Source organism: Corvus brachyrhynchos, unplaced genomic scaffold (genome assembly GCF_000691975.1).
Source record: "Corvus brachyrhynchos isolate BGI_N302 unplaced genomic scaffold, ASM69197v1 scaffold61, whole genome shotgun sequence".
NCBI classification, from domain to species: domain Eukaryota; kingdom Metazoa; phylum Chordata; class Aves; order Passeriformes; family Corvidae; genus Corvus; species Corvus brachyrhynchos.
Genome location: NW_008236478.1, coordinates 4,736,947 through 4,755,024, shown reverse-complemented (window position 1 = coordinate 4,755,024; position 18,078 = coordinate 4,736,947). Strand labels below are relative to the sequence as shown.

Here is an 18,078-nt window from a genome sequence, read left to right as displayed (position 1 = left end):
AAATACTAAAAAAGCCACTGTGGCTGGTGTGTTGCTGGAGAGGACTGTAGGTGCTGACCCAGCTGGGGCCCCGCTTCCTGTGGGGCTTCTCTTACGGGGATCACTGTGCTGAGGCCAGGGGAGACAAGGTGCACTGGCCAAGCTGGGCTACAAGCTGATGAGGCACAATGCCAGGGCAGTTTCTTGAGGACATGTTCCCATCAGCTGTACAAATTAGACTGACCATGACTGTGTTCTGAACTGAAGGGTCACTTGAAAAGAAAGTAGGTGCTGAAGAAGTCTTGTCAGAAATGACTGAGTCTGTTCCATACCAATTACAATTTTAGTGTTAAAGTTGCCTTTTGTTAAAACAGTCAGCATTATCTTTTAGTCTTAGAGGTTTGTGACTTTGCAGGTTTTGTAGTCTAGCATTACTTGTTTGGTAATGCTACAGGATAGTTTTTTATGTAATTTGAATTAATTCCTAAATATTCAGTGCACAGATTCTCTGGTGTTTAGTGCAATAGATTATTCGAAGTGTAATCTGGAGTAACTTTTTAAAAACATAGATGCTATGTGTTTAAATGGAGTTATTGTACAATATTCACTGCTTGTAATAAATCACTGTTTTGCTATATGCTGTATCTTATGATGAAGTATATCAGTTGCCATAGCCAATCACAAGCGTGAACTCTCAAAATGTCTATGTTTATAAATGGAAAGAAAATTCTTGTACAAAGAGTCATGATTTTGTTGGCAAAACTCAGTGAGCACTTGCTGATTTTTTTGGCATTGCCTATAGAAATACTGAAGTGTATTTATAATGTGGGAGCCAAAATTACTTTTAGGATGACAGGCTTCTGATACATGATGGGTAAAAACAATTCCATGTCATTGTTCTGTTAAATAACAATTATATTATTTAGAGTATTTTTCATAAAGAAATATACTTTTTAGTATTTTTTCTGACAGTACATATTAACGAGAAGCACTTTATAATACTTGTGTAAAATGACAGTCAATCCCAAAGATTTTGGGCTACATGCATTCAGTACCATCAGCTATAAATAAAGCCTGTAGTCTTTAAGTTTTGATTAAAAATACCGTTGCATGATAGTGGGACCTTGGGCACAACACATACTTATCAGTGAGACACAGCAGATACTTCATTTGCTGCTAATAATATCCAATTGATCATAGAATCTTGTCAGAGCAAGACTGTAGACCAAGCTAAAGACAGATATTCTTTCCTGTTACTAAATGTAATTGAAAGCTGATTCTGAATTAGTGGCTAGTGTGGGAGGATAAGAGTGACATACAGTAACATCTACCTTTACAAAACTATTGGCTCTAAGTCTCTTAGACTGTGCACTTAACAGTAGCAGTAATATATTTTTCTGCTCTAATGGAGCTCTATCAGAAGTTTAGTTTTCAAGGATGTAAAACTGTAGGAAGAAACTGTTGAGATTCTGCAGAGTTAGTGGAGCCCTGGCAGCTGGGAAGAAGTTAGGAAAATGGTACCTAAGCATGCTGTAGGACCCTGACAACTGTGACATACTTTTTCTCCATCTCTCCTTGTTGCCTACTGTGCCTTTCTCTTCTTCATTTTATTTTCTCTGATTCCTGTATGGCATGAGTTCGCCGTACTTCTTTACCTGGAGTGACATGTGCTCCTTACTCAGTGTCATATGTCACAGTCTTCCTGGTATTCTGTTTCTTTTTCTGTCTCTTTACCCCTGCAGGCTCTTGCACCTTTATGACTGACTCCCAACCACTCTTCCACCTCTCACCAGCAAAGCAACCACAGAGACACAAGCACAATGTACATGTTATAAACATTTATGTTTATGTAAACATTTAAAATAATTTCAATAATTGCTGTCTATAAACATGAAAAGAGTCTCTTGTAACTCAATCTTTCTGGCTTAAGCTTCAAGTAAAAGAAAACCAATAAAACTTAAACTGAAACATTTAATTTTCCATGCTGAGATACGCATACAAAGCAATTGCGATGTCTTAGATTGAAGGTTGCACCAGATTGGAAGATCATTCAGACAGCTGACTGAAGGTAGTTCCACTACTGAACTGAAAATGCAAAATAAGAAGTCGAATGGATAAGATGATTTTTTGGAAAGATATGACTGCCAAAAAATAAGCTAAGAAGGTAGAAAAGTTTGAACAGTGTTAGTATAGCCCTGCTACTGGAGTGGGTTCACCACTCACTAAGTCATTCTTAGTATCAGTAAAGTTAATTAAAATATGGGTACTTAGGACACTTAGTGATGATGTTAGCTTTATTTTTAATGGTTAGATTTTGTAAGGTTTTTTCATTGTTCATTCAAAATACAAATTTAAACCTCACTAGCAAAACAGAGACATATCATTTTACTGAAATAATGGAATGTAAATAAATATTGCACTGTGTCTCTTAGTTCAGCATTTTTTTGCAATGCCTAAATGGGTTTGCATAATGCTTTTAAAAAGATTGTGTTTGTAAAAATATCAAACTGTTTCCAGTCCTTGTTTGGAATAGTGTTTAATCAGATTTTAAATGGTAAATGTTCTCTGTAAGATTATATAATTTCACAAAAGCATGTAAAGTAAACCGTCTGTTCATAAGATATGCAGTTTAACATATTCAGATTTTAAAAATGCATCTGAAAATTATTTTGCATATTATACCAAGAGCCAAAAAAAATGTAATACTTAAACCTCAGTATAACCCATGTAAAAAATTCCAGTTCTGTTTTATACACAGAACTGTGTATAAATATATACACAGATATTCATCAATATGCGCTGACAGGTTTGTGCAGTTAGCAGTGCAGAGGAACTCATTGCAGCCAGCTATTAGTGCTAGTGCTGCACACTGCTAGTGTTTTTTAATTGTTGTTTTTAAAGGGAGAAATTGGACTATACTGATACACTCAGAATTCTGCTTTTAAACAAAATCATGTTTTTCCCTCTTGCCATAATTACTGCATGATATCTGATGAAGGTTGTTTCTTACATGGGTTTTTCATGTTCTTCAGATTTTACTCAGATTTCTTGATTTTTGTCAAACAAAATTACTAAAACCAGAATGACTTGGTTAAATGGGTTATAGATTGCTGTGCTTATCCTTTAGATACCTGAAAAATCATCTTCTTGTTTTGTATTCAGAGACTTTTCATACACATACTTTCTTTTGTCAGTATTAAAGTTTCTTGCTTTCTCGCTCCAGTGTAGGCAGTATTTAAATCAGCTGCAATTTGTTATAGAAACATATCCATGGCTAATTTTTATGTTAGGCGTTAAAGAAGGTATGTACTGTAATGTTACTTTGTGGTAAACCAGAAGACTTTATGTTACTTTGCTAGCAACGGTATTTGTTAAACTTCAGGCAGGCAGCTGTGTTTGGTAATTTCACCTCTGAAAGCTGCATCTCTCAAGTATTATGAAGTTCCTAAAAATGTGATATAAAAATAGAAGACATCATTTCTTCCATGTAGCATCACCCACTGAAGTATGTAGCTTGGGAATTGCTGTAAAAATTTTACAAACTTAAGTGCTGGGGAAATGAGTGTAAAACACTACAAATGATAAAACACTGCACATTGCAAGTGGAGATTGCTATTAATTTCCTCCCTCGATAGCACCACTACATTTACATTCTGATAAAATACAAACAATAAATTAATGCCCATTTAAAAAAAATCACATAATACATTCTCTAGGAGCTATATAGAAGACAGTAAAGAAACTATATATATAAAAATATAGCCAAATATATATGTATGAATTATCACAATCTTGAGTATTAGAAGACTGAAATAAGAGAATGAGTAAAGACAATCCATGGCAAGTTTAGGGATACAGTTAATAATTCAACATGCATTAAATGCTGTTCCTTCACGTGTACTACATGTAGCAGGGTTCCCATAGAGTAAATGATAAACAGTCCCACAGATTGCACTTGTAAAGAGATTTAAGGTCATGTACCGTAACTTGAGGATCAAGTTCCATCAGGGGTGTCTCTTTCACGTCCTTCATATTTTATTAGTAAAAGCAGCTGAGCCTCAGTAATAAGCTATATCCTACCCCTGACAAGTTGGGAGATTTTTGCCTGCATATAGATTTGACTTGAAATCAGTGGTAGTTCAGTATTTAGGTAATCATAAACATAGGATCATTTTACGTTTTAAATGACTGATATATATTTACCATGTTTAAAAGTAAAGAAAAATTAATGCTGAGTAAAAATATGCCTTTCCCAAATGTATTTACAATATCTAACTTGAATTTACTTGAAGTCTTTGATCAAAGTAAGATAAGCCAAAAAACTTAAAAAAAAAGAGTTATTGAATAGTATAGATTTTGATGCAGTTAAAATAGTAGAGGTGATATAAAAAGATAATTCCAGAAAACCTGAAACTGTACAGATCTTTTTGTACTACAAATTGTGATACATATTGCTCAGTACAGCTTGCATTGCTAAGACATCTGGTGCAGGTCCTGTGTGCTCAGACTCAGATTCAAAGGAGATTCCTATATCTCTGAAAATTTGCAAATGAGGCTACTTTCTATGTATCTGAACTTAATTTGGCTCAATGTTGTCAGTGCTTCTCTCTATTAGGGCACCGGAAAATATTTAAGTCTTAAGCAAACACCTATTCGATTTTGCTTGTTTAGTACTTAGTACTGGTATCCAGTAATCCTGAAAGACACTCATTTTTATCCATCTGAATGAAAAGACTGATGTTATTATCAACTTGTTTAAGTGGATTGTGTTTTAATTTATTACTTTTCTTGTGTCTTGCAATCATGTGGGTTATCGTAACGAAGCCAGGATACATTTTCTCATGCTTTTCAGACTCATCAGCAGTGCAGCGGAAATCTAATTATAGGTTTGCTGTGATGATTTCTGTTCTGAAGGGAGCTTAAAATGAGTTACATTAACAGAACTATGTAAGTCAAGTGTGAAAAAGAAGTAAACTAAGGAAATAATGATTACTATGTTGATATGTAGATTGTGATCTGATGTTAAAGTGCTGTCCAACACAAAAACTTGGTCCGAAAAGCTTTAGTGCTCATTCTGAGAAATACTTCCAATGTATTTTGATCTCCTTGGCAAGGCTACTCCTGCGCAGTCTTTGGCTGGGATGTGCTGTCTGTGCTCAGGCACTGCCTGAGTCGTGAAGCCCTCGTGCTGCTGTAGTGGCAGCCTGGTACCAAGGCAGCTGATGGTGCTTCATCTCAGGTCAGGTGTTCCTCAGCTGTGGTGAAGCTGGGGAGGTGGCTCTGCAAGCCAACCAGGAGGGAAGTGCTGCAAGAGGAGGTGCTGTTCTGTATCCACTTGGCTGGAGTGTCCAGAGGTCAGAGCTTGCCGGGGTGGGGCTTCCCTTTGCTCTCTTCCCCCTGCTAGAAAACCCCTGGTTTTAGTGGCAGAGAAATTGTGCCGCATTAAAAATACCATCTGTGCTACTTGCTTGCCAAAGTGGAAAAAACAAGATTCTAAATTCAGCTTCCAGGTGAATTCCATAGCCACCAAGAAATAAGTAAATATACAGAGTTGTTTTCTGCTTTTCTTCTGTGTGAGGTGCATCTAGCTCAGCTGCACGCGGACAGCATCTGAGGAATCCCACTTCTGAACTTCCAGTTCAATGAAAATTTGATAAGTTTGTTATTTCTTGAATATCCTCTGTTCCTGATCTCCAGGAAAAAAATAAAATACCAGAGTTTTTAAAGCAGGCACGTTCATTATTTTTCAGGAGTGGATTGTATCATCTGTCCCCTGATTCAGCCCAATGTGTTATATCTCCCTTTGCCCATTCTATTTTAAAATTAAAAGATTCAGACACTTTATTTTTCTTCTTGTTTAGTGAAAGATTTTTAAAATATTTTCTACTCCCAATTGTTGTCCTGCAAGAGGAGTGAGCATAAACTTCATGGTGCTTTTTGTACCCTTCTTTTGCTCTTACATGTTATACACTATCTTGAGGCTGCAAATGCTCACCCATGCTGCCTTTTATAATTTTTTGTTTGTGTTTACAGATTATAAAAGTTCATCATACTGTTCATAGCAGTCCTAAACTCCCTATTAAATGTAATTTCAGTAAGTGGCTGCCCTAGTTTCAAGGTTTCCTCTTAAGGGAGAGAATGAAGTCAGTTGCCTTTTGAGACATTCTTTCTCAATTTTGATACTGTTTTCTCCTGATCATTACATCTTTACTACCTTAGGTTAAAACATATCTGTTTAAAGTGATATGATTCTTTAAAATGTCTACAGCCATATTAATCAAATCATTACCACATTTGGTATTTCATAGAAAACAAATACTAATTTTTTTGTGAGGTTGCACATTTAGAAGTTGCATTCCCTAACAGCCATTTCTGGAAAATGAGAATAATATCCAAAAATAATATGTCACTTTATTCCAGTATACAAAAACAAATCTGTGCCAGCTTTGAATCACAGATCTGACTGTTTTGTTTCACAATTTCTGAATTTTTAGTGGATTTATATTATTACCTTTTATTCTGGTTTTGCCCTCATTTGACCCCTGCGCCGCACAGTGCTGTGGTGGTTTGTATTTTCCATACCTTCCTGCTCTTCAGGTATGCTCTTCTTTGTTGATTGAGTTTTATGTTTTAGGAGTAACTAATTGAACACATCAAATGAAATTTTAGCTGAATTCAGAATCTCATTATGAGCTGCTGCAGCATTGTCCTCACTTGTGAATTACTGTCCTCCCCAGTAAATTAATTTCTTCAAGAATTCAGCCCTAAAAATGTGATTTTTTTTTTTTTTTTTTTTGTGCAGACATATACATTGCATATAGGGACTAAGACTTTTCTTCTCATCTGGACCTTTCTCATTTATTGTTTTTGATTGATTTGGCCATCAGAAAGGTTAAATAGTAACTTAGATTCTTCATAATCTTTGACTGTCCTCCCTCAGGAATGGGTGGCTTGGAACTCTGAGTCTGTATAGACTTGCATAAATAGAAGCCCTATATATTTTCACTGGGGTTATTTTCTTGTTAGTACTTAATGCATTTTATTTCACATGCTTGGTTTTTAAAATAAAAGTCTATGGCCCCTGAGGGGTGAACTAGCATTTTCTAATTTTTATAAGCCTCTCCTCACGCTGGTATTATCTCTAAACACTTGAGTCCTTCAGGACCAAAGAATGGAACACAGTGTCAGTAAACAAATCACGTTTATGCCTCCTAAGTGTTTACACAATGACAAAAGTCAAGCCACCAGGGAGTCATATTGTAAAAAGAAACAGTTGGTTTAAATTAGGTTTCCATGTGAAATATATCTACTTTTTATGGATGTTGTGGGAACATAAACTGGAAAGAAAATCTGCACACTGATAAAATGAAGGTTTGATTTTTATTTGTTTAAATACAAACAGAATCATGTACTAAGTTGCTTTCTGATTCTGGCATTAATTAATTACCAAAGAGAAGTTGGTAGTATGGGCACACTTTGGAAGGTGGGATTTCTTTTTATTTACTTCATTTGTGATCTTGCAAACAGATAATGCAAATTATCTGGAATGTTCAATGCATATAGGAATTAGCAAAATTGTGCATTAAATGCATCTAGTTTTATGAAACTAATGAAAACAAAAAAAGTCAAATTTATCAACTTTCACTGTTCATATTGTTAACAAGGGTTATTCACTGTCAGGCTGAGATTTGTAAGTCATGTTAATGAGAATTTATACTGCAGATTGCTCCAGCAGCTTTAGAAATCAGTGCTAGCTGAAGCTGTCCATTTTCTTCTGTGGCATCAATGCACATTCAGAATATCTTATATTAAGATGCAGTCGTTTTTTGTTTAATAAAAGTTTTTCTAGACTAGTTAATGATTTTACTGTTGTGATGTGAATATGTCACTGTGTAAGTTGTGTGTGCAAGTCATATGTGATTTGGACATGAACGTGTAAGTGGAATTTTGACTGATACCCTCCTGATGGACAAAACCAAAAACCCCACGTTATCTGTCAAGTACACATGAATGCTCCAAGTGACATTGCTTTGGCTGACCATACTGTTTGTTTGATTTTACAAGGTGAGCTCGTGGGTTACCTGGCTGATCCTGACTGCAGGTTCTATGGAGGAGAAACGAGAAGTCTTCTCATACCTAGTACATGTGGCAAAATGCTGCTGGAATATGGGCAACTACAATGCTGTAATGGAATTCCTGGCAGGGCTGAGGTACTGGCAACTCTTTTTTTCAGATGGCTTTTCAGTGATAGATTACATTGCAGCTTCTGTTAAGCAGATGTCTCTGGAGAACAATGAAACTAAACAAAAATCCATGGCTAAGCCACATCATCTCATGCTGTGACTTTCTAGTAATCCCTTTTGGAGAAATGAAGCATGCTAAAGCCTTTTTTTTTTCTCAAAATGCTCTGAAGACTCCATCAGTTTTCCTGGTGCATGAATGTGTTGCATTGGAAAACTTTTTTTTTTTTTTTTAACAGAAATTTTTAAAAATGAACAAAGAAGATGGGAAAGCAGTTGTGGTTTATCTAATGAGCTACAACTAATGTAAATTGGGGTTGGAGTCTCCAGAATATAAGTGGAACATAATCATGGTGATGCTCTAAAAGGATCAGTCTTAAGTGTAAAAAAGAAACCAACCCCAAAATGACAAAAGAACCCCAACAAAACCACACAGCCAAATATGTTTTTTAACCCCTCTCCTTTACTTATGCAGACTGATGTACTTAGACAGACTCATGCTGTCATGGTCTTATGTAGAAGGACCTGCATTATCTCAAAGAGGAGAGAGTAGGGGGTCAAAGACAGCTCATTGTGTGCTTTCCTCTGGAATTATAGGTTTATGTAGGGCCAGGGGAGCAGGAAAGCAGTGCCTTAGCACTGGCAATTCAGATGGCAGGAAATGGGACTGAACAGGGAAGAGTTAAGATCAAATTTCCCATCTCTTGGCTTTGACCCTTGTTGTATAAAATGTTTGTGTAACAAAGCTCAAAAGTGTTTGCATTGCTGTTCTCTGTGGTTTAGTAAGGCTCTTACTGAGCTATTTGTTTATGTTTTTGGTATATAAAGCACATTTGGAACACTCATAGGCATGGGGAGTGTATTTCAGCAGAATACATCCACAATCTCCAAGCCATATAAGTTATGAGGGAAAATGCAAAGCCAGTTAAGGGCTTGATTTTATCTCCAATGTATCTGCACAGCACAAGGGAGGAAGAGGAGAGGAAGGCTAGTCCTGATGAGCAGCATTTCCGGGCCAGGGATGGAAAGTGGGGTTAAGGGCAGTCTACTGTGAGTGTATCTTTGGATCTTTTGGTATGTCTGAGGCCAGGGGTGGGAAGAAAGGCCGTATAATTACATAGACAAACAGTTCAGAAGGTAAGAGAACTCCCAGAGGTACTCACAGTCCTTGGAGCTGTTTCTGTCTGAAATGAGAATTTCTTTCCGGCTACAGCTCCGCACTGGAGCTGGAACATGGTCCTGATGTCCTTATTTCTGTGAAAATAAATAATTTATTTTGTGAGCAAACTGGGGAGGAAATCAATGTAAATTTTAAAAAATAAATTTAATTTTATTAAAACCCCCCAATTTTAGCTAGTTTTATGGATTGTTCATAATAAAGCTGAAGGAATTTGTAAGAAACACTCTGGTTTATCTTTATGCTGTTTCCTTAATCTTTTCTTATTTCTTTCTGGGCCCTTAGAAATTTTAGGCAATGGCACAATAAAAATGTTAGAAAGCCTGTTGGTATGTTTTATGCAGCTGGGCTTTTATTAAAATGTGAAATACTACTCCAGTAGATCAGACTGCTAGTTTTTAATTTTTAGTTCTGTTCTTTGATAATTCAAGGGAGGGAATTTTCATAAAAATAATGGCCTTGATTTCATGCATTCATTTCTGAGCAATGATAACTTCCTCTATTACAGATATGCTGCAGGTGTTGAACTTGAAGGTAAATTGTTCCATTTTTTTAAATAAATGTGGTGATCTCCTCTTGCAATAGGTCAAGAAAAGTGTTAAAAATGTGGCAATTTATGGACCAGTCTGATATTGAAACCATGCGAAGTCTGAAGGATGCTATGGCACAACATGAGTCATCATCTGAATACAGGAAAGTGGTCAACCGGGCACTCAATATTCCAGGCTGTAAAGTTGTTCCTTTCTGTGGTGTATTTTTAAAAGAGCTCTGTGAAGTTTTGGATGGAGCATCAAGCCTCATCAGTCTCTGTCCGCGGTATAACTCCCAGGATGAAACATTAGAGGTAAATGAGATGAATATTCTAAGTTGTTATGTTCTTAGCCAGTGCTTTATTTTATATAATCTTACACAAAAGCATCATCTAATTAAAGTTTTCTAAACCAGACTGTTACTAGACTTGTCAGTTACATGGACCTCAATTTAATTTCCAGAGATACTTAGAAATTTAGATTTGGTTGTTTCTACCTAGTTCAATATCAGAGCACTGAGAAATTAGCATTAGGAGCAAAGGATCATATTTATACTTTGGATTAAGTAAGTATATAAACCCTGAAATGTGTAATTATTTTCTGCTAAGTACTCTGACCTTCCACTTAATTCACTGGGAATTGGAAGTTTTCAGTTCCTTAAAAACAGAATTTAGAAGCTCATCAGGTCAAGCTTCTCTATGGAAAGAAACAATTCTTTTGAGTTTTATTATTTTGGTTTGAAAAGAAAAATGCCCCTGTTAGATGAAAAGTTAAAGACTGAGGTTTTTTAAAAGTTTTCAGGAGTTACTTTAACTTGTGTTACTTGATTTATGAAATGATTTGGTCTGTTTTGGGTTGCAAGTAGGCACAAAATCTCTTGGGAAGCAAGTAGGAAATATGCACTAAATAATCTTAATAGTAAAAATTTCTACAGTGAGAAGTAGATGACACAATGTTCTATTTATACCTATACTAATCTTTTAGATATCTATATAGTTTGTTTCAGATTACAGTGGACAAGACAATTTCTTACAACGAGTAGGCCAAGATGGTTTAAATAATCCAGAGAAAGAATCAACAACAAACAATATCTTTCAAACTATTCGGAGCTGCAATCGCAGTTTGGAGTCTGAAGAGGGTGAAGACAATGTTAGTGAAGGGAGCAATTCAAGGAAAAACTCCTTGAAGGAAAAAAACCGGTACCAGTAGGTCTCATTTTATTTTCTATCATCAAATGTATATTTCATGGTTTTAATATTTGATTTTCTTTTACCAAGGCTTGCTTTTAGAAATAAGAGCAACTTTAACATCTTCCCTTGTATTTATCCACTTCCAATTCAGAACTTTTCTCCCCTGATACTCAACTTCTTGGAAAGTCTCTGTATAGCTATATTTTCCCTCATGATGTAATTACTTCCTCTCACGATAAGGGTAAATCCTTTTTGTCTTACACAGAGAGCTTTAAAAATCCACAGTTACAATTACAATTTTGATCTCTAGTGACAGGAATAGCACCAGGACATATTTGTTATCAGAGCTCAGAACATTATATTCTGCATGCTCAGGGAGTGTTCTGGCCCCTCCAAAATAAAGATTATTTATTATCCTTCAAAAGACTTCTTCTTTTAAGGACATGTTAGTTTGAGGGGTTTAAATTTTGTCCAGAAAACATTCATTTGTGAGTACACATTTTGAATTTTTAGGTTGCTATAGTCCTGCTATTTTGCAAAGAAGTTTACTTCATTGTGCCCTGTGTAAAAATAGCCCAGTGTTCAGTAATCTGATTTCACTTTGAAGACCACTTTTGAAGACTGTACTAGTCACCAACAGGAAAGACAGTAAATGCAAAGTTTAAGACATTGCATGATATTCTAGAGTGTTGCTTTGCAATTAAGTCACATTGCAAAGCTCATGTAGAGATAGGTGGGTCAGGTCAGCTTTCAGCTGAGTAACTGTGTTAGACTAACTTCAAATTAAGTAACAGAACTGTACTGCTCTGAGGTGAAGCACTGTAAAATTATGTGAGGGCTTGCATAAAAAAAGCATGCTTAAGTCACTGCTTGATTTATTTTATTGATAAGGTGTGTCAGAAATATCAATATGTTCAGAACTATCCAACTTATTTCAGCTACTTAAACATTAAATCTAATAAGTGCCTGAGAGGCAACTACTATCTTCCTGTTGAAAATGCATTTATTTCATTAACATATAATTCTAAATTTCATTTCAAATAAATAATCATTATTTCCTGAAAGAATGGTTTCTAATAGAATTATTCACATCTGGCTTTAGTTGCTTCTGGGAAGTGGAGCAGTAGATTAAGCCAAGAAAGACAGACCCACTTCTCTGCCCATTTATGTTATCTCTTACTTCAATCCAAATACTTTCTTCCAGGAATTACTTTTTGTTAATAAATATGCTTTAAAATCAACTTGCAAATCACAGTTCAAATGGTGAATAAGCTAGGCATATAAACATTTCACTTGGATGAACAAAAAGATATTAAATGGAGTTCCTTTTTTTATGTGTTTATGAAATAATTTTTGTTAATTTACTTATTTATGCTTTATATGTAAATAGAATCTGGGAAGTTCTGCTCTAAAATAAAGTAGGAATTCAGTTTTTTAAAAAACCCAGTGTGAATCTGAAATGAAAATTTAGGATTTGAATGGACAAAACTGCGGATCGGTAGTTAAAGCTATGTTTCCTGGTTCAGGCTACTAACTACTCAGTTATGAGTATCTGTACTTCTGATGCAGTAAATACTGATTTTAACAGTATAATACTTGTAGGAGAATACTTCTGAAAGTACTGATTTAACTCAAGTATCTCATAGGCTTTGGAAATTCCTTATTCACTTGCCGTGACTTTCCTGGGCATGCAGAAAGATGGGTGAGGTACAGGAGCAAATGGCAACAGAGGCATGTTCTGTTGTGCTCGTAAGGAGGCTGTGTTTGGTTTATTTTTATTGCTATGAACAGCTAAAAAGTTCTAAGGAAGAAATTTAGTCCTCTTTCTTGTGAGACATCATATTTGCATACAGTGTTATAAAATCCAAATTATATCATAATTATGCATTATCTGATAATTGTAATGTTGTTGTCATAAAGGCAGAAAAATACACTGCATAACATGTTTCTCATTACTTTATAATTACAAGAAAGATTTTCAATTAGTTTTTCTTTTGATGATTTGGATCAGTATTGTGGAACATGAATGCACCAAAGCTGGTAGGTTAATTTGATTTGAAGAAAATGAAAGGCATCTAATAGAATCAATGGGCAGTGGGTATAATTACTTTCCTAGTTGCGTTAGCAAATAAGCTCTATCACTCTGTAGTCAGTGACCCATCTAATTGCCCTGGATTTCTGTACATGCCAGATAAATATCAAACATTAATCTTTCTTAGAATTCAATTTCGACAATTAATAATTTTTTTTAAAAAAAGGTAGGCAGGAAAATGAAAAAAAAAAAACAAACCAAGTTTGAAATACAGTTTTTATGGAATTGTTAATTACTGAGTGACCTATGAAGATACTGCTGACTTTGAATCATTGCTTTATTAGCCTGATCTTGTCGTCACTTTTAAGCTTTTCCAATGACACTAAATAGCATATAAAATAATAGAGGAAAACCTCCCATTTTTTTTTCTTTTTGTGTACCTTGCAATTTTCTCCTCTAAAACTGCAATCTGTGTCACTGTTTCCTTTATCTTTTCATTTCGTTGCCTCTCAGTGCAGCACGTGTAAAGAAAGCCCCTGGTCCACCCCAGGCTCTGTAAGTGCTCTCAGTAATTGACAGTGGTGTGGCTTTTGGCAGCTCGTGTCAGAGGCTCCATTTCTGTGTATGGTTACGTGTGTGTGTGCTTGGCTTACCTGCTTCCTGTATGTTTTAATCTGCAGCATGCAACACATGTGAAACAAGGCATAAACAAAGCTCTGCCATCTCTGCTATAATAGACTCCTCCAGCCATGCACATCTACTCTCAGAATACATTTTATAGCATTTTTACAGAGACTTGTTTGATTGTTTTGAGGGCATAGGGGAGAAGGAGCTGCTTCAGTTGTTTCTTTAATTTTAAAATGTTTGTTGTGTATAATACAGGTAAATATTTCTATTTACATGTGTCTGGTAAGACTCTAGTAAGGCAATTTATACCAACTCAGTTATCATGCTTGACCGTTATTTTTAGGAATATTTCTTAAATAAATAGAGCTACAGTTAAGACTGCAGTTATTCTGCCAGGGCCCCTCACCACAAGCAATAAATCCTCAGCTTATTTGTCCCTTTTTTATAAATTTGGTGAAGAGATAGAGATCTCACCAATAAATGAATTTGTAGAGGAATCATTAGAATTGCTGTATGGAATAAGGGAAAAATTCAGGTTAATTTGTCATCCAGGTAGGGAAGAGTTTTAGGGAAAGCTGGTGGTCACTGGGGGAGATGGTGTATGTGACTTGGAAACACAAGTCATCTTTGGCTTGGTTGGTAGGAGAGGGGCAGGAACTGGGAGTGCTGTGGTGATAGGAAGGGGAAGCACGGAGGTATTAGGATAAGATGTCTTGAAGAATATGTAGAGGAAGATGGTTTGGATTTTATTGGCCGGATATCCTTAAGAAAATATGCTTCATTATTTCTGTTGTACACAGAACAGTTTGTCCTTTTTTATGTTCACTGAAGTATCCAAATATTGAACATTTGTACATTCATACATGTTAGAAGCTTCTGCAGGGAAGGCATTTTATTTAAACTACCTCATCTACTTGCTCAGTATTGTTGCTCTGTATCTACTGTTTCTAACTTTGGCAAAATATTTCAGAAGTTCTGGTTGCTGCATACAAGTTTTATGTTAATATTTTCCTTAAGTAAAATAAAATTTCTGATGGAAAGTATCTGATAAAATTCTCGCTGCATTCTTATGAGGAAGGTATGTATTTTAACCACAGTTTTGCTAGTGTTGGTCAGAGTATTATATAATGTGAAAGGTCTGCACATTAAATCAGTAATAGAATAGAGATTAGAAGTCCTGTCTGAAATCCACTACATCCTGCTAACATCTTCCACATATGGTACTTGATATTTCAACTGAAGCAATCTTACACAGTGTATTTAAAAACTGGAATCACTTGGCTTTAAGAACCAATCAGACACCTCTTATTATTAATGCAAAGTTTGGAAACTTCTAGGAAAATATAATCATATTGTTTCAGGAGTTATAATTAATTCTAGCAGCATCTATTAATTAATGCAAAATTGCAATAACATAAATTGTAATACTTCAAAAACTACACAAGTTCCTGTAAGTCCCAATTATATAGTGATGATAGTAGTTCATTTATTTAAACTACAGCAGAAAAAATATTAATAAAGCATAGCATAAATCAGCACATGTATTACTAAATATAACTCTCTCATCTTTGCTCATATGCAGATTTCTCATTGGAGATCTTTCAGATTCTGAAAGTGACATATTTGAGCAGTTGAAAGAATGGGACACAAATTCAGTGGAAGAGCAGCAAAAGGCTTTCTGCCATGGGATAGAACTCATTCCCTGGTACGTGCTGTCCATCAGGGCTGACGTCCATCAGTTCATGCAACAAGGGGCGACCGTCATTCATTATGACCAGGAGACACATCTCTCAGCTCGTTGCTTTCTTCAGCTCCAGCCTGACAATAGTACTTTGACTTGGACAAAACCCACAACAGTTTGCCCTGCAAATGCCAAGGTAAAACTGAGTGTGCTGGGTAATACCGCTGAGCTTGGTAAATACCAGTTTCTTGGTAATACTGGACTGGTGGAAGGTTTTTTGGACTTGTTTTCAGCCAAGGCTGTATATATGGGACACTCGGGCATTGATATGCACACTGTGTGTGTTCAAAATAAACTTTGCAATATGTCCCTTGAAGAAAATGGTATAACACTACTTTATGGACTTCAGACTACTGATAATAAGTTGCTGCACTTTGTTGCTCCAAAATACACTGCCAGAATGCTGTATGATGGATTGCTGGAATTGACTAAAGCTGTAAGAAAAATGAGGAGATTCCCTGATCAAAGACTACAGTGGCTACGGAAACAGTATGTCAGCCTTTACCAGGTAAAACATGCTGTGATTCTCTATAAAAAAGTTCAAAGATATCAACAACTTAATGTAATGCAACTAGTTTCTATCATAAGTAAGATTAGATTAATAAATCTCCAACTTTGTAACATGGCTTAAGCAGTAAGATCTGATTCTCCACACAAGGTTATGTCAAACCTTGTAAGTTTTCAATACACTGAGGTTAAATTTTTTTTTCTTATGAAGCTCTTCATATGTTTGGAGTTTTAGCCTGACCTCATCTTCACTTTTAAGCTTTTCCAATTACAGTAAACAACATAAGTATTTTATTAAAGAAAAAAGCAATGACAGTACTTGAAAAGGGCACCAAAATACTGAGTGATAATAGTTAGGGCCAAAAACATCTCCAAAGCAGCAAACAAAATAGCCCTGGGGAATTCACTCAATAATCAAAAATTGCCTCCTCTTGATTGTTTCTTTCATTGGTTCCTCAGAGTAGTCTATATTATTGCTTAAAAAAGGTGTCCTTATTCTCCTTGTTTTGTTAACGCTGAGAATCTTTGTAGGAGGATGGAAGATTTGAAGGCCCAACCTTGGCTCAGGCTGTTGAGCTGTTCGGAGGCAGACGATGGAGTGCAAGAAACACAGGCACGGGATCTCTCACCAAAAGCACCGAGAAGCCCAATGTACAGAGAAACAACACTCTGGGAATCAGCACAGCTAAGAAAAAGAAGAAAGTACTCATCAGGGTAGAATATTTTGTTATTCATGTGTTTTGTTTCCTTCTTTCAGTTACTGTGTAGCTGTGTTCTGAACCAGAGGAAAGAAGTTAGATGATAGTTTTAAAACTGTTTATTGTAGTTTCAAGTTTGGGGATTATGGTTTTCCAATAGTTTGTGTTTCTTTTCTCATGCTTGCAGCATTGTTAGGACATGTAGGTACTGGGGCTAGCAGAAGGGGACAGAATCTTCTTGCAACCTTTAGGTGCTACCTCAGCATAAAGGTAAAAATATTGGTGGTAATAAAAATCTTAACATGCAAAGGGATGTCTGGAGGTTGGTGTAATTTTTTTTAATCCTTTTTGTTTTCATGTTTCGAAAAACACTACCACAGTTATTCCACCTCGGATTAGCACCCACTTTTATCTCATGTGGGTGACAGAAACATGACCTAGTCTGGAGTCTCCTCTCTTTTCCTAGAGAAAACTGCTTTAAACTTAGACAGGAGAGAAGAAAATGCAGGACTAGCACCTCTATGCTACCCACATTTTCCAGCGGGCAGGTAGAAAGATTCTCAGATGAAAAGGTCCATCCTCTTTAGGGCTCCAGTGCACCAGTAAAATAGTGTAATACCAGCTGCAACATTTTAGAGAAGCACAATCATTGTCATCTTCTGTGTGATGTCAAACTGAGGTAACACCTAATGGTCCCACGCTTGACTATGTATCTGTTTAAGTTGTCTCTTTTCTACTGGTATTGGCCTTACAATACCTGTTTTGTAAGGAATAGGTGATTTATATCATGGCTTCATTACAGATTGTACAGATAAGAAATGGAAATAGGGGGTTTGGGATGTTTATTATGGTGCTCATTATTTCTAGGGTGAAAGTGGAGAGGCCACTGATGATGAAATGGCAACTCGAAAGGCAAAAAGCTGTAAGGAATATCGTAATAGAAGTGGTTCAGATCCTCAAGATATTGATGAACAAGAAGAACCAGGTAAATATATTGCTTCAGTACTTTAAAGTCCATCAGGGTTTTGCTGAAAGTCTTTTTATGCAGACATTTTTTATAGTGTTAAACTTATAAACCTACTTTTGCAGTTGAAACTCCAAATGCTGTGAACTTTGAAATTCATTTCTGCAGTTGTTCATGATTGTTCTTTAACTTAGTTTCAGTAGCTTTCCATTTCTATTCAGATAAAATGCATTTTTAAGTGTTGTTCAATATGTACTTTTTTGACTGTTTTGGGACAAATCTAGAATCCTGTTAGTGTCTTACTATATGTTTTAATGAAATATCCTATAGGTCTTCTGGACAAAAGCATTTTTATTGGGACAGATGTTGTAATTGCGATGAAAACTTTTGTTT

General features: G+C 35.8%; 1 protein-coding gene across 4 annotated transcripts in view; it reads left to right on the top strand.

Annotated features, from left to right (window-relative positions):
- PLCE1 (phospholipase C epsilon 1) overlaps nt 1-18,078 on the top strand; it is a 149,861-nt gene that overhangs the window by 98,985 nt on the left and 32,798 nt on the right. For 3 of the 4 annotated variants that reach the window (XM_008643911.2, XM_017726046.1, XM_017726045.1), the window contains 6 exons: nt 8,044-8,189; nt 9,982-10,240; nt 10,923-11,131; nt 15,358-16,024; nt 16,555-16,737; nt 17,589-17,706. In XM_008643911.2, the coding sequence (XP_008642133.1) occupies nt 8,044-8,189; nt 9,982-10,240; nt 10,923-11,131; nt 15,358-16,024; nt 16,555-16,737; nt 17,589-17,706 (1,582 nt within the window). The remainder of the gene's footprint in view (nt 1-8,043; nt 8,190-9,981; nt 10,241-10,922; nt 11,132-15,357; nt 16,025-16,554; nt 16,738-17,588; nt 17,707-18,078) is intronic. The other variant, XM_017726044.1, reaches the window with a different exon arrangement.